Here is a 22,077-nt window from a genome sequence, read left to right as displayed (position 1 = left end):
CCGGGCACTTCAGCTAGTGTGCCATATATTAAATGGTTTCTATTTAACGTATCCTTGAAAAGAATTTTATTAAAGCTGTTCCCCACATATCATTAAATATGTTTCTCAGCCTCCTTTTACAATAACATTTTTAGGTTTTAAATGTAGCTTTCAAGCCGCCATTTTTCCTATACATTGTAAGACTAAAACTTATCTGTAACCATTGATGGATTTCCATAAAATTTAGACATCAACATATTTTTATAGGCCTTTCAACGGCCATTTACCTTCCCTAGGGCCATGTAATTTGCCACTAATAATTTGGTCCCGATTCAGTTTAGATTAAAATTTTTAATTTCATTTTATGAGCGAACACTCCCTTTAATTACCTGAAGAAGAAGTGTGAGTACTCCCCAGTAAACAATGTTGAATGATACAGACTGTTCACTCCAGAAACTGGTTTCATTTTAGATAATGTAAACAAACGTGTCAGATAATGTAAATAAACATTTTACATAATGTAAACAAACATTTTAGATAATGTAAACAAACATTTCAGATAATGTAAACAAAAATTTTGGAAAATGTAAACAAACATTTTAAATAATGTAAACAAACATTTCAAATGATGTAAACAAGCATTTCAGATAATGTAAACAAACATTTTAGATAATGTAAACAAACATTTCAAATAATGTAAACAAACATTTCAGACAATGTAAACAAACATTTCAAATAATGTAAACAAACATGTCAGACAATGAAAACAAACATTTCAAATAATATAAACAAACATTTCAAATAATGTAAGCAAACATTTCAGATAATATAAAAAACATTTCAGATAATGTAAACAAACTTTTAGATAATGTAAACAAACATTTAAAAGAAATGCAAGAAACAGACGAATTAAGAAAAAGAAAATAAACTTAAAGGCAACAATTATGTCTCACGATAGTACCCTTTAAAGAGTGTTCGCGAAAAATAAAAGGGGGTATAGGCTTGTGGCAAAAAATAGGCGCTTTTGATCGCTACTAATCTTACTTCTATCTGTTACGTCTATGAGGAGAAAATTGTTAAAAACGACTCATGCTGAAGAACATAGCATCCATACAAATTCAGAAAGTTGCAACATTCAACTCGGATTGTAAAAAAAAATAGTTTAATTCCGAACAAATCATTCAGATATTATAAACAATAGTCATCGATTTTTTTCGACGCATTCGTATATAGTTAATATTTCATATTTTTCTATTTTTTATCCAAAATACCTAAATTTGAAGCGACCTCTTTGACTTTGTCTAAAAAAAGTTCAATTAATTGGTTTTGAAAATATACATACTTACAAAGTTTAGAAACTCTAGATACTCTAGATAGTTAAGATACTCTAGATACTCTAGATACTCAAGATACTCTAGATACTCCAGATACTCCAGATACTCTAGATACTCTAGATACTCTAGATACTCTATGATACTCTAGATACTCTGGATACTCTAGATACCCTAGAAACTTTAGATACTCCAGCCGGATAATAATATTTTTCGTTTCATGTCATTCACATTTTTACTATTTACCTCAATATGTTAAACAGTTTAAATTTTGGTCAATAAATCATTTTTTTAAGATTTTTGATTTCTAGAATTTTAAAGAGTTAAACCTTCATCATTTTCGTATCTATTGAACAGAGTTGAGTCCACAGCAACTAAAATAACAATAATGATAATACTGATGATAATAATAATAATTTTGAAAAAAAGCTAAATGTAATATTTTTATTTAAAACTAATTTATTGTATTCTTTTGTTTTTAAATCAGCAATAGCTGGGAATTTTGTAAGCTTAATCTTTAAAAAAAACTTTATCTTTAGTTCAGAGCTATCTAAAAGTTATAAAACATCCAGAAGGAATTACTTTAATCCTTTGAACCTCAAAAGGTAAAGATTAGTGTTTATTGAAGGAATTTAAAAGTTCCGTCATGCTTTTATTTCTTTTTAAAAATATGAAAATATTTGTATTGATTTTTCCCTAGCACAATGGAGGGAGAGAAAACCAAACTGAAAATAAGAATTTTAATAAGAATATTTAAGTTACATTTAAAAAACTGATCACTCCTTTCAAATTCGAATTTTTATAATCTCTATGTATTTACAGCCTGATGGTTAATATTATAAACTTTGTTTAAAATACAAAAGTTTTACGGAATCAAGAATTGCAACAAGATAAAATTTAGCAAATTTGAAACGAGTAATTACTTTCTTAATCTTTATATATTTAGTTTGTATTCTTAAATATGGCAACTCACGCAAAACATCGAGAAATTTGCAAAATATTTATTTTGGCAGTGAAAAATGCTTATTAATAAAAAACACATAGAATATAATCTATTTAAAAGAAACGCATAAAATCCCTAAAATATTAAGGCAAGGTTTTCTTCGAAATTTATAAAAATACTATGAATGTATTTGATAATTATAATTACCTAAATATATAAATTAGAGGGAGGGGACAGGGGAGGGAGAGCATTACCATTCCCAATAAACTAAACCATTTTATCTGAAATTTAAAATACAAAAAAACTGATAAAAAGAATTGAGTTTTTGCCACAAACTCTGATTTTCAATCCTTATATCTTTGGAACTCAATGTTCTAGACCTTAGATATGTCTAACTATGATAGAAATGAGAAAATTCGAGTTTGTGACAAAAACCCAATTCCTTTAGGCTCTGAACAGCTGATTTTAAAGGGACTATTTAGACGTATTTTATTGAGAACGTAATTTTGGCAATGCACAGTACACTGCAGTACAAAAGATGCGTACACCTCTGAAATAACTTTCCTTGCATTACAACCTTGTTCTTACCAATGATGCGGCGCAAACTTTACCTTCTCCCTCTGATAGTTTAAACCATTTTATGATACACAATTTATTTCACATTCAAGTTGTTTTAAATATATCTAATTTTATTGCTGCTCATTGTTTATATATAATTCATTGTTTAAAACCCAGCAAACTCTTTCATAACTAAGTTTGCTTAAGTCTACTCTGAGATATTTTAAACCATTTTATGTTACACAATTTATTTTAATAAATGTTTAAAACTTACTGAATTTCAACAAGTTTATCTTCTCCCTCTGTCTAGTATTGGATAGTTTAAAGAAACAATTCAATAATACTTGACTTCCATGAGATTTAAAAACTGCTTTATATTAAACTTTGCTTTTATTAAACTTAAAATCTTTATCATATAAAAAAAAAAGTTAAAAATGGAAAAACGATTAAACACAATCGTAACAACACGTTTGTTTTTGCATCATTTTTTAAAAATATTTTTTGGGCCGTTTTTTTTGATATTTTTGGGCCGTTTTTTGATATCTTTGGGCCGTTTTTTGATATTTTTGGGCCGTTTTTTTCTTTTATCTTCTGTAAAAGTAAAAAAAAGTTAAAGGCAGTCAAATATTTAGAATAAAAATTTTGAAAAAATTCTTAAATTATGCCAAATTTTGACCCTGAAAGAGAATACAAGCTGTCTCCAGTCTATTAGGAAATGTACTGTGTTTGTGTGTGAGTACGGAGCCCAAAATCTAAATGAGTATCGTTGGACAAAACTCCCGAGTTTCTTTTTTGGGAACTTAACATTTGTGTACATTTTGATTTAAGAGATTCGAAACAAAATTGAGAATATAAACAAACTGAATAAAATAATAGTTCATAACAAAAATATTGATTTTTTACATAACTGCCTGACCCCATTCGTGAAACCCGTGTTTTAAAACTGGTTTTCAGAACGATACCTTGTCTTAAGTTTTGGGCTCTGGGTTTTTGTGGGTATTGCGTGTGAGTGTGTGTATGTTCTGTGTGTGTGTTTGCGTTGAGTTGAATGTACTCTTGGACAGTTTAACCCTTATCAAACTTGATAACTATATCTACAGGGTTACCCGAAAACGATGAGAAGACTGCAAAGATGAGCTAAAATGAGCCCACCCCCCAGAAAAAAAAGAAAAAAACTTTGAGCAAAAAGCTCCCTGGACAAATTCCTAAGTACGTTCCTTCAGCAATGTACCAAGAATTTTAATCCGTTGAGTTAGAGATATCGTCCGTCGTTTGTCTCACTTGAAAAGTTTTTAATCAAATAAATCAACTCCTAATGGATCCACAAATCACTTACTTAAAACCACATTTGAAAATAATCAATTTGTTTTTGAGACTTCAGACAGGAGTCTGGACACGGGCAGCCGTAGTACATTCGAATTTCCGAGTCGGGTCAACCTTTCCGGTCCCAGTTTGTACTGTATCGCCTGGACATTTGGTAAATAAAGCAGACACTCAATAGGACTAGCCGGTGCATCAAGGTTGACGCGGTCAGGCTATAGGTTGAATTTACTTTTACTAAAGGGTTCGGGGTGCGTCTGGAGGATCACTTAAAATTACATCTACTGACCTTTTCATATTGACACACCCTAATTCGATATATCTATTAAAACACAAAGTAGAAGGAAGGACTATAACTGTACAGTGTACACCTATACCATAGCTGCACCCGACAATACTGTCAACTAAACATGCACACTTCCATGGCCTGGCGACACCTGATCATTTTAACCCGGTCTCAACAGTTGATGCAGAATTTGCTTAGCTGTCACAAATACACATTCACTGGTCTAACTGCAAAACGTGATCAGCTGCTGAAAGATGCCTTAAAACTCAGTGTGGGGCCTTTCCCCCCTCCCATCCCCCCTTTCCCTTAAACTGTCTTTACACTAGGCCTGCAGGAATACAATATGCAAAGTGTAAAAATATTCTCTGTTCTCCGTCTTTCTCGCTCTGCAACTAAATGATAGATAGATCTTATGAAAAATCAGCTGATACGTAAACATACGCATGCGTAATACTATTATGGAAGACATTCTTATTATCTAGCCTTTTAATGCTTCAGGCCCGTAGCGAGGGGGGCACAGGGGGCACGTTCCCCCTCTTACAAATCAGGGGGGGCACGATATCTGAGACAAAAAAAGAAGAGAAGGAAAAATTAAAAATTGGAAACGAAAAGTCAAAAAAGGGTTAAAATAGGGAAGAAATATAGATATTTTTCAAAAATTATAAAAATTGTCTGCATTAAATGCTTTGTTAATTTTAATTGTATTATAACTTGAAAAACATTTCTAACATTTGGAGAATAGAGAAAATTATCTTTTCCCTTCTTTTAATAAGATAAAGATTTTTATCAGTTATTTTAGAGCTAAAATTAACAATATAAAGGGTGTCCCACGAAACATGACAGTTGGTAAATGTCGTCTTCCATACTCTGTATTAGATATTAAAGGCTGTTTGCAGTTTATTTCGTTTAAAAAATGTTTTGCTCATGTATATTTTACTTTGAAGTTAATTTTACTATGACTCCTATATGATATTTTTATTATTATCGTTGGTATTAAACAACTTAACAAATTATGGAAGAAGACATTCTAAACTATTTACTATTTCATGGGACGTACAGGGTGTCCCACGAAATGAGGGGGGGGCTAAGCCCTCAGCCTCAAATTAAGTACAAAGGATAAATTAAGTTCAACAGCTATCTGGCATGGAAATTAGCATTTATGCATGCAAAAAGATAGATTTCGCAATGTCGTTTCTGCTGAACAATGATAAATTCCTTTTAAGAAAGTTTTTTTTGGAATGCAACAATTTTTATTGAATTCTCCTAATCTAAAATTATATGTATGCACCAAACACACATTTTTAATGCTTTATTTTGATTTTGTGTTTAGTACACAAATGCATTTATTTGGTTTTAAGTTTGAGCCGAACAAACGGCATGAGGCGTAGCTTGCCCGAGGGGGGGATAGATAAAACTCCTATTATTGAGGGTTAGGTTAGGTTAAGACTATTTCTGGGCCGAGCGCTGCGGCTAGGGGGCCGAGCGCTGCGGCTAGCACAGGCTAGGGGGCCGAGCGCCGCGGCTAGCACAGGCTAGGGAGCCGGCGCTGCGGCCAAATAATCAATTTAGGAGTTTTATCTACCCCCCCTCGGGCAAGCTACGCCTCATGCCCGAACAAACAGGGGCGGTTTACAATCTTTCCGAGGGGGAGGGGGAGGGGGTACATTTGAATTATCTGAAATTTTTTTTCTCCCATCCCCCCAAACAAGCAAATTGGATTATTTTGAAATAACTTTTTATAAAAATTTCACAATTGATTCTAAAAGATAATCAAGGAAAAAGTTGTTTAATGATTTTATTCACTGAATTGGGAGAAATAACAATTTTAAGAGAACATTTTTTGTTGGGGAAAAAATATTAAAAACTTGCTTTATTGTCCAATTTTTCATTTTGTCCCCCACAGCATCAAACATATACCCCTTATCTAAGAATACTTACGAGCTCAAAAACTGAACGAGTTTTTCGAATTGTAAATCCCTGCTAAAAATTAGAGTTGTTGTCAAGAAAAATTAAATTTTTGAGTTTCCTTTGAACTCTTTTTCTCGCAAATTTGTACAAAATCTTTTAAATTGCAATACATGATCAGGAAAGGACTTCAACATACCAGTTGACAATATTGAAATTTTAAACAAAAAACTCGACCACCTTATTTAATAAACTCTCTCAAAATCAAAAATCAAAATAATAGCATGTAATTTATTATAAAAAACAGAAACAGAGGACATATTTCTATTCTATATATTCCTAGTACTAACTTAGTAAAATTGTGAATAAATCTTCTTTTTATTTAAACACGATAAATTGGATAAATTTTAAAAAATAGTTAAAATGCACAAAATATTCATTCACACGGCATCGGGGTTGGAAAAAAAGAAGCAGGAAGAAAATGAACCCAAAGAACTCCCACAATAGGAGAAAATATTAAATAAGTCGAAATATTACAGATATAATACATATTGGAATCATTCTGGGGAATCACAATTGGACACGAAACTGGGATGGTTACAAGGTGCAGTACAGTGTACTGCAGTGTGTACAGGAAGTATAGTGTACTTCAGTGTGTACAGGGAGAACAGTGTACTTCAATGCTTACAAGTAGTAAAGTGTACTGCTCTGCTGACAAGAATCGTTGTGTACAAAGAGTTTTAAGTGTACTGCATTGTATACAATGAGCAGTACAATGTACTACAAGCTGTTAAATATTGATATATCTGAATTTTGAATTTGATCTGTTGCCTTAGATATAGCTTGAAAGTGATTTACTATTGATTTGGCAAAGGAAGAAACAATTTACAAGTGGCACAGAATCAAGACTGTAAGAAAAAATAAGCGAAAAAACTAAACGAAAAAAAATTGATTTTTTTTCAAATCAGTAAATCTTACAGAAATAACCTGGATCTGGATTTGGATCCGTATCGATCCAGGATCCGGATCAAAATTAAATGGATCCTAAGCACCTGTGGGTAGAGTCCTTCTGTTTTACAAGATTTAATAAGTAAAAATAGGAAAACAAAGAGGACAAAAATAAATTGAAAAAGATCAATATACAAATAAAACAAATTTACCAAGGGGGCCCATAATACAAAAAATGACGATAATAAAAAATTAAAAATTAAAGACCTTGGGCATAAATCAGAAATCAGACTATCAGTTAACAAAAACAAATATAAATTAAAACTACTGACAAGAGTTGAGAAAATGAGAAAATAAAATATTTAATTAATACCTAACAGCATCCTCCACTTGACTTAGCTTCAACAGGTTTAGAATCTATTTTTACTCCTGAAAAAAAACAAATATTTTCAATTTTCATCAATATTGGAAAAGTCTGGTAAAAAAGAAAGATTTGAATTTAAAATCAAATAATATCATGAACACAAGAAAAATCTATTTTTTTGAAGCATACACAAATTCGTTAAAACTGTGACACCTCTCCCTTTTTATTGTGCATGAACTTACAATCCATAGTGGCCCGCCCCCAAGCTACCCCACCCAGTAACTAACCTGCGGATCCGGCCTGGTTAGCTGCTGCGGGTCCAACCCTATTCTTGATCTCGGCGGCCATGGTCATAAACGCCTGCTCTACATTAGTCGCGTTTTTAGCCTAAAATTAAAAAATAATTAAAAATTGTTTTGGGAAATATTAAAATTTGTTTGCCATAATTTTTAACGTTTCTGAGTTCAGTGTTTTATGACAGATATTTCGATATATATTTTCTTATAACTTTAACTATGAACTATGAATGTTTTTTCTCGCTGGCACTTAAATATTTTCAAAAATACGTTAAGCACTGAATGAATGTAAGTAATAAAAATAATTAATAAATACGGAGGAATACCCCCCACCCCTCCCTCTCGAATACGTTAATTACACAAAACCCGTCTTTGTGTTAACAGTCTGTATCTTTGACCTAGTATGCCAAATACGCAAAAACTAGAAGAAAAAGCAGTTACGCACTGATTGACGCAGATATTTCTACTTCGCAGATTGTAAAACTTGGAATTCAGAATATTTTAAACAATTTTTTAAAATGTGAATTATGCAAATTTAACCTAGATAACACGATTTTCTTAAAGAAACCCGGCAAGTGATTTGGTTTATTTCTCCAATAAATTAAAAAAAGCATTTCTCTGTGAACGAATTTAATTAATTTGAGCTCCGACGCTGATCTACCTACTGGCAGTTCAAATTCATTAAATTATATCCCTGATTAGATCAATTAAGTTTTGGCTTTTAGTTTAAATAAATGATTCGTTGTGGGGTCATGAGTTTCTTAAGTAAGTTATTAAACAGTTCAATAACACCTTTCATCAAGGGGCTGTACTTTAAGTCTAACAACAGTTTAAAGGGATCAGTTTGAAATGGCCAAGTAACGTTATGGAAAAAAGAGTCCCCTAAAAATGTGTTCACAGTCCCTTAAAGCCCAATCACCCAATTACCTAATTACCCACAACGTTTAATAATATGAAAATATATTTGAACTTGAACAATTAATTGAAATTAAACCTGTTCCATGCACTCATAATAAAAGAAGATAATGAGGAAATACAGGACATCTAACCATAGGGGTTCATAATTGAAGGAGGTATACTCAACTGAATGGGGGAGGGGGGGGGAATAAAAAATAAATAATAACCCCTATTAAACCCCAACAAAGATTTTATGGTCTAAATACATATTAGATAAAGAAAAAAACTTCATTCTGAAGAAATCAAATATGTACACATTAAAATTAAAATTTTATAAAAGCAGAAATTAAAAATACAATTACTAGAATAATTTCTTTTAGAAGTATTTTATTATGTCGAGTGACCCATGCAACAGGATAATACATTTTCTCGAAACAATTATGTTTTCTCCTGAGCATGTATGCAGTTGAAGGTTTTATAGAAATTTTGGAATTCACATCTTTAATTTTACAGGGATTTCTACTGCAGCATATTTTAGGGGGGTTAAACGAGTAATAAACTATTTGAATGAATCCAAATATATTGAAGCCTTTAAATTAAGCCAAATGAACTTATCAATTTTATTGAGAAAATGTTCAGTCAAACAGAAAAATTTTAAAAGTGGGAATTTGATGTAAAATTTGATTTATAGTCCAGGTGAACTTCTATGAGAACAAGAAACAAATCATTCATGAAGCTTGGATGTTTGCTTTTATAATGACTATAGGCTGATTGAACAATTTGTTAGGAAAAGAATTTAAACTGTTCAATTAGACTAGAAAATCATAATTTACCTATTTCTGGCAGAAATACAATATTAGAAGGTTAAAATATCAACTGAGAAAAAATTTAAATGTTCTTGAAGTTTTTAGTGTGAAACTTATCTTTTCTTTAAAACATCTTATTTGTACTCCTTCATTGTTTACAGAAAATGGTCAGATTTTGGCTACTTTTATTAGCAATTCAAAGTCAAAAAGGGAAACAATTTTGAAGTTGAGCTTTGATTTTTAAACTTTGCATTAGGATTAATACACATTTTTCTTCTACTTTTTTTTTAATTTCCAATCGACACTCCTTAATGTGCATTTTTGCTGGATCGAATGGGCTGATTTTATTGAGGGATCCTGACCTATGGGTACCCAGATGGAAACATAACTTAAAAATTTCGAAATTTTTCGTTCAAAAATTGTTTTTGTAATTAAAAATTCCACAGACAACGCAAGGGGAATTCAGCTAGTTTAAAATGTATTCAAAGGGGGGGGGGCTTACCGAGGTTTCCAAGAAAGGTATTCCAAGCTGGTCAGCGTACTCCTTGGCAGAGGAGTAATCAACAACCTAAACAAGAATAGTCAAGTTAAATTTTTTCATTAAAACGAATTTCGAAGATAGCAATTCCCAATTCACAACAGTACCCATAAAAACTTTGTAAGATCAGAGCTGAAAACTTTAGAATGGTGGATATCGGGATTAAGGCTTGATCCTCTCTTTTTGATAATCTCAAGATTAAGATAATCTTGCAAGATTATCTTAAAAGTGTATGAAAAAAGATAAAATTCAAATTAATATTTAATCATCTGAGAAACTGTAGCAGCCAATCAGAGAAAAGCGGGCAACCAATGAGAGAACAGAAATATTCTCATTGGAGAAAAACAATTAACGGATATCCAAGGAGAGAGAAAAAGAGTGGATTAGGACTAAAATGAAAAGTTTCCATAGTGCATATTTGGATCAAGAAGTCAGGATTAAAGTTTATCCATTCTAAAGTTCCCAGCTCAGGTATTCATTAGAAATCTATGTTTATAATTTTGACAAGATTGATAAATTTTTCTACACAAATGACCTGGGTATTTCTACTACAGCCTAGGAAAACTTAAGAATCAGAATCAAACTATTTTAACCCTAAAACCGACAAAATCTTCCACATTATTGATCAGATAAAGGGTTCAAGAGTACTGTTGTGAATTGGGCATTAAATGGATCCTCAGAACTGATCATAAACATGCTTATATGATATTATTAAGGGTTTGACTCTGACGGATGATTGATAAAAAAAAAATTTTTGGTGATTATTTTAGTTGCTATAGTCAACTTTAGCAGAATTTAATAGATCAAGAGTCTCCTGAAAGCCCTTAAACTCTGAATGTTAAACAATGGATTAGTAGCAATGCCCAACTATATACTCGCATACCCACTTCCATAGCAACAAAAAGCACTGGTGAATAATGGCATTCAGTTTAAAATTTTGTAATGCAAGTCTTCCCACATTACACCTGAGGAGGGGTGTTGTATAAAAGGTGGGAAGATTAAAGAAATTTAATATCTTTTGCTCATTTTGATGTTATAAACCTGAAAAAGGTCGGGGAAGAGAGACAAAAAGAAAATTGATCCTGGGGGGAGGGGATCCCCCAATTTACCCCACCCTTGAGTTTACCTTCTTATTAGTGAGATCACATTTGTTTCCAACCAGCATTTTGTTCACATCCTCACTAGCATACCGGTCAATCTCCTGATCAATCAATCAAATCAAATCAATCAATCAATCAATCAATCAATCAATCAACCATCAATTCATCCCAGTAATAAACTAGGAATCAAAAACCTATGAACCTATAAAATAAATATATCAATTATTACTATTTCAACAATTTATGTAAAGGGTTGATGAAGACTAACAAATTTAATCAATTAATATTCTGTCTCTAGGAACATAAAAACATACAATGAAAAACAACAGTATAGTAATAATAAGTATTAAGGAGCAAATTTCAGAACATTTTCCTTCAAAATATTAAAAAATGCTTCTTTGTCAAAACATTGGGAGAGAGAGGGCTTGAGGCGACGTCTTAACTAGCTAGAGTTAAAAGTGATATAAGCCTGCATCATTTCAACCCAGGATTTTACCAGTTTTAGGGCCTCATCCCATGTTGATCCCAGTATTTACTAAAATATAGTTTGAATCGGAAAACCAGTGCTAAGGATCCAGATCGGTTGAATCAGTATTTTTACTACTTCATAGAGGATCTAAATCCAGATCCACGGAGTCGTATCAAAGGGGTAAAGTTTTAAAACCTAAATCTCAAGAGTAGAATAAAGAGATATTTTAAAAAATGTCCTAAGCTCTGAAATGGCATAAGTACTAGCCTAAAAATAAGTAAAAAAACAAAGAAGCAAAATTAGAATTTTTTTTTTTGAACAAGAAAATCACAAATGTTCATGATCTGGATCGAGATTCTTCTTTATTAAGAGCGGATCCCAGATCTGCATCTAGGGGCTACAAGGCAGGCTTAACCATAAAGGGTAAAAAGGTTCTAACCTGTAGCCACTGCTTGACATTATTGAAGGATTTCTGATCCGTTACGTCATACACAACAATAATTCCGTGTGCTCCATGGTAGTAGCTGGAGGTAATAGTTCTAAATAAAACAACAACATATGAACATGGGTATATATTTTCTTGAAAAATAATCACTCTCCCAAAACATAAAATGTGTAGATATTTGATTGATTTCTTTAAAAAGCCATAGGTTCTAAATTTCCTTCTTTATCCAGATAAAATTTATGCTGAAAAATGAAATTTTTTAATAATTTTTATTAGATTTTATTTTCACAGAATTCATTCCACCATGTTCACTAAGAAAAACAAACTTAAAAATTAGAAATGATATTTTATCAATATTTGGACTAATCAAGTTAATTAAAACCAATAATTTTATATCAATTAACCAATGTCCTAAAGATGTGATTACCCAAACCTCTCCTGTCCTGCAGTGTCCCAAATCTGGAGTTTAATTGTCTTCCCGTCGAGTTCTCTTGTCCTAATCTTGAATTCTACTCCAGTAGTAGAAATATAGGACTCTGTGTATGTGTCATCAGCAAACCTATAACAAGATTACTATTAATTAAAGCATAATTTTAAATTACCCTCCATTGTAAAAATGTAAATGTTCAGTTTACAATGGTACCCTAAAAGGCAGTGTCTGATCAAGCATGAATCGGGCATTGCCATCTTTGAATGGAGGTCACTTGAAATCATGCTTATAGTCCCTTTAAAGGGACTGTTAACAATTAAATAATCAGTGTGAGTTGTAACATTTCTGAATACTACTAAAATAATTGTGCTCGAAAAATTACATGATGAAAACAAATTAAATTGTTGGCAACTGAATGATAAAAACACCAGTTTACTACAAAACAAAGAAAAGATAAAGGAAATTTACAGGCCTTTTTACCCAATAAGCCAAATAACGTTCTGAGAACATTAGATAACCTTTATTTTAGGACTCATTAACATTAAATAATGTCACAAATTTGTGTTACCTTATTTAATGTTACATTTAACATTAAATAACATATATTCAACATTATCTATCATATGCACAATGTTTCTTCATATCCATACAACTAATTCCACAAATTTCTTGAATCCATATATTCATATCAATCAATTTCAATCTAGCCCAATCCAGTATTCTTCTTTACAAATTTACCCCATCATCATTCCTTCATCTGTAATAATCTAAATCAACACTCATACATACATACATCATTAATCTTCAACAATCCCATATTTAAAATTCTGTATTCACTTACCATTATACCTGTTACAAGAACTTCTGTTTATCAAAATATCAAGAATTTACTGACATTGATTCTAATGAAAAAATCAATTTACTCCAAAATGATATAAATTTTTAAACATTGTATTTACCAAAATAGTTGAATAAAATTTCTTACATATCAGTTCTTTTGAAGAATCATCAAATATTTTAAAATTTTTGCTTAAAAATGCATTCTGTGCGCATGAGGTTTAGTAAATATTAAGTCCCAGTTTAGTGTAATGTACAATAATTAAAAATAAACCTACAAGTAGCGCTACTAAAATAACATTATCTAATGTTAATAAATAACTTTATTTAAAGTTAATAAATAATGATATTTAACGTTAATAAATAAGTTATTTAATGTTAATAAATAACATTATTTAGTGTTAATAAATAACTTTTCAAAGGTACATTTAGAAATAAAAAAATAATGTTTTTTTATGTTATCTTACGTTCTGTAATGTTAAAATTGTTAGTAACCTTAGATTACCTGACGTTATAATTTAACCGTAGTAAGTTTAATCCAAAACTTTAGTTTTATTTTAACTTGCAATTTTTACAAATTCCTTTCTTTAAAATGATCAATTTTCAGTTAGGAAACAGCAGAGGGAAAATTTAATGGTTCAATTATAAAGATTAAAATAAATCCTTAAATTCTTTAAAACATTCAAACCCTTAAACAAGCAGGAGGGCGAGGGGGTGATATTAGCGTGGAGAGGGGTAAATAAAGTATGTGAGGGGGGGGGGGGTTCACTCCACCTACGTAGAAGACAAGATTTGCCAACTCCAGAATCTCCGATGAGCAGAAGTTTAAATAAATAATCATATTTAGGATTCATTGTGGACAGGGTATAGATCTGAAATTATACAAATTAAAAAAAAATACTGTATCGAGGTTAAAATCCCCGAAAGAGGATTAAAATGCAAGTAAATTCCGATCATTGCACGTTTATTTTATTGTTTGATTTACGTTTAAAAATTGATTTTTTTAATGGTATTTTTGCACATTTAATTTTTTTAATATTTATGGGACTTTTTCACAGTTCACCGATCCTTGCAAAAAGAGTAAACCAAGGATAAAGCTTGAAATAAGAATTAACAAAAATATTAGACATTTCAACAATTTATTAAGTTTAAATTTTAATCATATGAATATTTATAATTTGTTTTATTGGAATTAAATATTTGCGATGTAATCAACATTAGATACAATTACTATATAGTCTTTTTCTTACATTCAGGGGATTATTCAAGAATTTGTCCCAGGTCCTCTGGAAACACAACTGGATGATACAACTAGATGATAACTAGTTGTCCTAAACTCCACTTCAAAACTCCACTTAAATTCCACTTTTGAATTCCAGTCACCAACTGGATGAGATCTGGGTGAAAAAACTCAACTTAAAATCGACTTTTAGAAACCCAGTTTTAACCAAGTCAGGGTGAAAACTTGGATTTAAAACTCCACTTTAACTCAACTTTAACTCCACTTTTGAACTCCAGTCACCCGCTGGGTGAAATCTGGGTGCATAAACTCGACTCAAACTCGACTTTTTGAATCCTAGTTTCTGTGTCAATATATATTCGCAAAAAATCAACTGCACAAAAATGCATTTTTAAGTGAGAATTTAATAATATTTGATGATTTTTCAAAAGAATTGATATGTAAGAATTTTTATGCAACTGTTTTGGTAAAAACAATGTTTAGAAATTTCTATAATTTTGGAGTAAATCAATGTTTTCATTAGAATCAATGTCAGTAAATTCTTGATTTTTTGATAAACAGAAGTTCTTGTAACAGGTATAATGGTAAGTTAATACAGTATAACATATATTGAATATGTAATTGTTAAAGATGTGTGCTGTATTATGTACGAGTGTTAATTTAGATTATTACAGAAGGAGGAATGTTGATGGGGTGAATTTGTGAAGAAGAATACTGGATTGGATTGGTGATATCTGGATGATATCATCTAGATATCATCTAGACATTGCCCACATATCATCCAGATATCACCCAAATATCATCCAAATATCACCCACATATCGTCTAGATATCATCCATATATTACACATATCATCCAAATATCACCCAAATATCACCCATATTTCACCCATATTATTTGTTTAACATTTAATCTTTATTTAACAAATCATCTTGTTCGCTGATATATACTAACATAATTTCTTTAGTTGTTGTGAACATTTTTTATTTCAACTTTTAATATACAGTATAAAATAAAAACAGAATAAAGTTTGCGGATTTCATAATGTTTTTTCACGCATTTTCAAAATTTTACAAAAATAAAAAACTTTTAAACACAAATTTTAAAATTTTGATCATTCATAAACCTTCCCTGGGGTCATGTGAGGTTCCACACAAAATTTTGGCCCAATCAGTTGAGCTGTTTTGACGTTTATTGGATACAAACAAAAAGACAGACAAGCCAAATTTACATCTAGAAGAGGCGGAATCTTTATTTTAATATGTGTTCAATTCTGATCTCATAATTTTAGAAATACTCCCTTAAATATCTAAGATAAGGTAGTGAACACAGATTATATTAAGCTTTAAACATTATTAATTTCACATTTTCTAGAGGAGAACTCTATATGTCTGATTAAATGTATTTCTGTTCTGGTATAATTGTTGTGAAGTTATTGTTCATAGCACCTATGCCTGATGTCCCAATAAGAGCACATCTAATTGATTTAGATTTTATTTCGTCACCATTAACAGAATATTTCATTCTTTGTTTCTACTTTACTGTAATGCATTATGTAAAAATGGTAGCTTTTAACAAGGCTTTCTCCATGTAGTCTCGATTACAAACCAGTCTCTGGATTCTTAACCTCTTAGTATGCATTTTTTTGAGATTTCAAGCATGGCTGCTTTGGAAACATTATCCTTACAACGACCAGGACAAACTGGGCTTACAACTTAAAAAATTTGCACTTCCTTTCAATTCCTTCAACATTCTCATTTTCTGCTGTGATTCCACTTTCTGGATCTTTCTGTCCTTTACCTGAAGTTGCAGCTCATCTTGATTTTATTCCAATTCTTCAATCCTCTTATCTTTCTGTTCAGTGTTCTGGATAAGTTCTTCATACTTTAATTCAAATTCTTCAATCCTTTTATCTTTCTGTTCTGTGTTCTGGATAAGTTCTTTTTGCTTAAATTTCAATTCTTCAATCCTCTTATCTTTCTGTTCAGTGTTCTGGATAAGTTCTTCATGCTTAAATTCCAATTCTTCAATCCTCTTATCTTTCTGTTCAGTGTTCTGGATAAGTTCTTCATGCTTTAATTCCAATTCTTCAATCCTTTTATCTTTCTGTTCTGTGTTCTGGATAAGTTGTTCATGCTGTAAATAAGTCTGGTCATGAATCTTCAAATCCTGGAGTTCATAATCCTTTAAATCCTTAATATCTACTTCATGATCAGGTTCCTGGCTCCATGCAGCTCATACTTGTCTCCCAGAAAATACAGATCAAACATATCATCAGTAGATGATACATCTGAACATAAATATCAATAAGATCATTAATAGTGGATACATCTGAACATAAAGATCAATTAGATAATTAATAGAGGATACATCTGAACATAAAGATCAATAAGATCATCATTAGAGGATATATCTGAACATAAAGATCAATAAGATCACCAGTAGAGGATACAAAAAAAAATGAAAGAGATCATCAATAGAGGATACATTTGAACATACAGATCGATAAGATCATCAAAAGAGGATATATCTGAACATAAAGATCAATAAGATCATCAATAGAGGATACATCTGAACATAAAGATCAATAAGATCATCAATAGAGGATACATCTGACCATACAGATCAAAAAGATCATCATTAGAGGATATATCTGAACATAAAGATCAATTAGATCACCAGTAGAGGATACATCTGAACATAAAAATGAAAGAGATCATCAATAGAGGATACATCTGAACATACAGATCAAAAAGATCATCAATAGAGGATAAATCTGAACATTAAGATCAAACAGATCATCAATTAAGCTATACATAAAAAAATAAAGATCAAACAGATCATGATTAGAGGATACATCTAAATAAAAATATCAGCAGATCATCAGTGGAGGATACATCTGAATGTAAAAATCAAAATATCATCAATGGTTCAACTGACCTGTAATAACTGACTCATCTCCAGTGTATAAGAACTGGATCAGGGTCTGGAAGCTTATGAAGAATGGACCAGTGATCTCAACATCAATGGACTCCTCCTCCCGGGTATGCATGAACGTCTTCTTTAGCACAAGGAATAGGAGGGACGGCAAGAACTTGTGGGAGTTCTCATCTGTAATCTTGAATTCAACGTCATAAAGGTTGGCCCTAGTCAAATGTAAAGGTTTAAGACAAAGAATCTTAGTTTTGCCCCTATATAACCATATATAAATACTCATATAAATTCTGTATTTCTGTACTATTTTATTATTATCTTTTCATTAACCCTATCCCAGATCCCTGCTGGGGTACTTGAAAACCAGGATATGCTGGAGGGGGGTGGGGGTCAATTTGACCCCCCCTCTAAATCCCATGTTTGATGTCCAAATATGACAACTGATATATCATTGGAAAGCTATTATGTGCTGTACTTTTAAATCTGCAAAAAAATTGCAAATTTGCAAAAATTTAAATTTTTGTTGCAAAATCAAGTTAAAAAGTAAAAAAAATGTGCAAAAAATCCTAAAATACACATTTTAAAAAGCCCTTGACCATGCATTCCAAATATGCAAAAAAATTGCAACATTATAAATAACATGATGTGAAATTAAGAAAAACTAAAAATGTGCATATTTCTTTTGACAGGTTGTATGCAAATAATTTAATTTGAAAAAAGTTCTTTGAACAACTTGTGCAATCTATTTCCTTGTGTCATTATGCAAATCTGACAACTGAAATTGGGTCAGATTTAGTTTGCCATGGGAAAAACTAGTCATTCAGGCAGTGTGCCTGAGGATTCAGGCAGTTAGTATAAAAGCTCGGTTTTAGGCCCAAAGTGAGGGCTTTAGGTATTTAGGAAAATTCAGAAAATTTCAACAGCCTCAGACCAATACATTTTGGGTTAGGTAAAAAAAATACAAGGGGGGGGGTCAAACTGACCCCCCCCCCACAGAAGGAATAGGATTTTTAAAATTAGATTATATAGTTGTCTGATTAATTATGAATTAATTCTGGGTCTTTTTGACTATGATTTGATTATTTAATATATTGCATTGTTTTCTAGATCGTATATTTTTATCAAAAATGGCAAAACGTACCAAAAAAGCGGGATCTTTAATTAATTTTATTGTTTTTGGCTAAAGATAATATTTTTAATTATTATTGTTTATGATTACTGATCATTTCTCGAGCTTGGAAGGAAGATACTTTATATCTTCCATGAACTGTAAAATCCAACCCTGTGTTTTATTTTATCAATTAGACCTTTAAAATGTGTTTTAAGAGCAATTGCCCAAAAATTGGGAATACAGAATTATTTATAGAAGTATTTATACACCAGAAATTCAAGGCGCTTCGCGCCCTTCTTTCAAGGCTTTTAGGGCGCTTCGCGCCCATCTTCTATTTAAATTGTGAACATGTTCTTTTTGTTTACATTTTAAAACAAAGAAGAAAAAAATTTAGCGGATTTTTAAAAAAAATAAAAACCTTTAAAACACTTTTTTTAAAATTTTTATCATTCATAAACCTTCCCTGTGGTCACGTGATGTCCCACAAAAATTTGGGCCCGATCGGTTCAGCCGTTTTGAGGTTTATTGGATACAAACAACCAGACAGACAAACAAACACCAAGACAGACAAATTTATATATAGATATTGATACAGGGGATAAACCAAGATATTTAATTACATTTTAGGCTATACACTGTACACCAAATAATTCGTTGTCTTCATGACTCTTTTACAGAAGGTACCTGAGGTACCTGAGAGAACCCTGAGGCTGCCATTTGAAAGCTTTGGCTCGGGTCGTAATTCATTAAACCAGCTTTAAAACCCAATCTAAGACTCAACTCAAGATCTTAGGCTCAACTTAAGGAGTTAGGCCCAATGAAAATAAAACAGGCCTTGTTTGGTTTTAGTGGAGAATAAGGCTCAAGTTAGTCTTGTTCTCATCAAAACCTGGAATGCGCCAATTCAAACCATGAAAATCCACCAAATACAATATTAAACAAGTTTTTATGAAGGAAGCTTAGACGAGGGGAGGAAGGCCAACCACATCAATCTCTAGTCCGAACCACATTCTCCTCATTTTCTCGTCTGAGAATGTGGTTCGGACGAGAGATTGATGTGGTTGGCCTTCCTCCCCTCCTTAGACCTGAGTCGTATTTTCTTGAATTTTTCAAAGCGCTGACTATTAAAGGTTAGTATTTTTTACAATTGAATTTATCTTAAAAACATACATAGTGTTGGATGAAGACTCAAGCAAATCTTGAAAATCAAAATCCTTGATGTTAATCATTTTAGACTTCATAGTTGCAGTAGGTATTCAGTTCATCTGAAATTACACACTGTTCATTAGTGAGTTTTATAGAATTAGAAATTTTTACTGAATTAAAAAAAATCACTAAATGTATCAAAGGGTGAAAAATTGTTAAAAGCGTTAAAAATAACTTTAGAACAATTTATCCTAATTTACCAGTCAACATTCTTAAATTTGGTTGTATTGAATATTGATGTGAAAAAGTATGAAAAGCATTTTAAGAAACAATTGTTTACTTTATTTATAAATCTTGGGTCGGAACTTAATTTTTACAGCGATATTGAAAATAATATTTGTATTTAGGAATTCAGTTTTTGCCACAAACTCTGATGTTCTAATACCTATATTCTGGTACATATTCAGAGCACAGTTATTTCGAGGAAGAGAGCCTACAAGTAGTAGAGTTTTCTTCCAAGAGATCTGAGATTTAGTGTTAGCCAATCAAACCCCATAGCAGATTATGCTTGATACTCAGGATATTTTAATCGGCTGGATTTGGTCGCGAAACACCTATATCTTTGTAACCCGTTGTTGCACACCTTCGTTCTTTCAAACAAAGAAATCTGTTGAATTAATAATCTAAGTAAATAAAATATTAAAGGTTTACGCCATCAGGTTGCAAAGAGGGAATAGAAAATCTGAGTTTGCGGCAAAAGCTATATTCTTTTGGCATATCTTGACAATTTAAATCCACCTATTTTAAACTTATACGAATGTAACTATTATGAAGAGAAAGTAAATTTGTTAAACTGTCAACTTTTGTAAATATTTTATAAAATATATATATTACTGGCGATTGGATCTAACATAGACAATTCCTGGGTTTCAAAGATTAATCTTTGAGTCTAGATCTTTAAACAGAGGGGTAGAGGAGTGGGATGTGGGATGATCCTACTCCCACATCCCACTTCTCGTTTTATGTTAGATCTGGTATCTCCACTAAAACTATTTAGGAACTCTCTGTGATTCAAGATGGTATATTTGAATATATTTAAGATTGGTTTTTTAACTGGTAAAGTTGTACGGTTTATTTCTATTTATCGGCCTCCAGGTGCTATGGAAACTCATCAATAAAAAGAAAGGACTTAACACAGAAATGGATCAGGGAGTCATGTCAAAACTGAAAAATAAGTTTTAAACCTTTGGAACTTATGAAAAAATGTAAACCCGTCTTAAGTCTCTTAAGTAGCATATGCAAGAAAAATTTTGCAAAAAAGTTTTCAGAGATTTTGTCAGTCAAGTATGAAATGTGAACAAATGTTTTCGCAACTTTTTATCGCTGATAAAAAAACATTTGAAACTTGTTGAAATGTTCAATATTATGAAAAAATGTGATCTTTTATAGAATTTGAAGAGGGGCGGACTGAGTCGCCTTCTTTAAAAGTATGGAGCACTGACTTCAATACTTAAACAGTGACAATTCTTTGGTCAAATACATGATCACAGGGGTGCCAATATCAACCATATCACTGTTGTTTCCTTTCATTAAAATGAAAACAAAAATTAAAAACCAGTCTTACAGTCTAACTAAAAATTGTGAAAACGATAAAATGGTTTGAAAATTTTGTTCTGTTCGCATTTTCTAAAGGAGAACATAAATTGTTCTAGGGTTTTCTTCCTGAAACTCAGTTTCTAATTTTGATTGTTCAAATACACTTTTAATAAAGACTTGATGAAGAATTTTATTTTTTATTTCTTGCTTTAAGAAACCTATTTGTGCGTTCAAGTCGACATTCTAAAGTCAAGTTTCATAAAACACCCTGCAGTAGTTAGAACCAATTTTTAAACTTTGAAATACCCAACTTTAACTCAAAAATTAAGAATTTTTGCGCCCGACAAAAAATATAATATAACCCTTTATTTAAAAAAGCCCCTTTATATACTTTGAAAATGCCCTTAAATAAAAAAATTTACCCTTAAAATAAATATTCTAGAATTCCTATACATAAATTTGCCCAAACTGAAAAAAACAAAATTTGCCCCTGAAATAAAGATTTAAGATTTCCCATAACTGAAAATTGCCCCCAAACAATAAAATTTGCCATTGAAATATAGATTAAAGATTTTGCCCTTTCACCCCCACCCCTTG

General features: G+C 31.4%; 1 protein-coding gene across 5 annotated transcripts in view; it reads right to left on the bottom strand.

Annotated features, from left to right (window-relative positions):
* LOC111715210 (ras-related protein Rab-1A) overlaps positions 1-22,077 on the bottom strand; it is a 33,555-nt gene that overhangs the window by 3,458 nt on the left and 8,020 nt on the right. The window contains exons 1-7 of one of the 5 annotated variants that reach the window (XM_023490510.1): positions 19,909-19,999; positions 12,613-12,744; positions 12,180-12,279; positions 11,298-11,372; positions 10,136-10,201; positions 7,922-8,021; positions 7,644-7,699 (exon numbers count right to left, since the gene is read on the bottom strand). In XM_023490510.1, coding sequence (XP_023346278.1) covers positions 7,644-7,699; positions 7,922-8,021; positions 10,136-10,201; positions 11,298-11,372; positions 12,180-12,279; positions 12,613-12,744; positions 19,909-19,979 — 600 coding nt within the window. In that variant the 5' untranslated portion in view covers positions 19,980-19,999. Of the gene's footprint in view, positions 1-4,683; positions 4,687-7,641; positions 7,700-7,915; positions 8,023-10,135; positions 10,202-11,297; positions 11,373-12,179; positions 12,280-12,612; positions 12,745-14,226; positions 14,327-19,908; positions 20,000-22,077 lie in introns of those variants that run through there. The other 4 variants (XM_023490513.1, XM_023490509.1, XM_023490508.1 and 1 more) reach the window with 4 other exon arrangements.

This window comes from Eurytemora carolleeae, unplaced genomic scaffold (genome assembly GCF_000591075.1).
Source record: "Eurytemora carolleeae unplaced genomic scaffold, Eaff_2.0 scaffold1377, whole genome shotgun sequence".
Taxonomy (NCBI): domain Eukaryota; kingdom Metazoa; phylum Arthropoda; class Copepoda; order Calanoida; family Temoridae; genus Eurytemora; species Eurytemora carolleeae.
The sequence above is the reverse complement of the archived record's forward strand: the minus strand, read 5'-3'. Positions and strand labels throughout refer to the sequence as shown.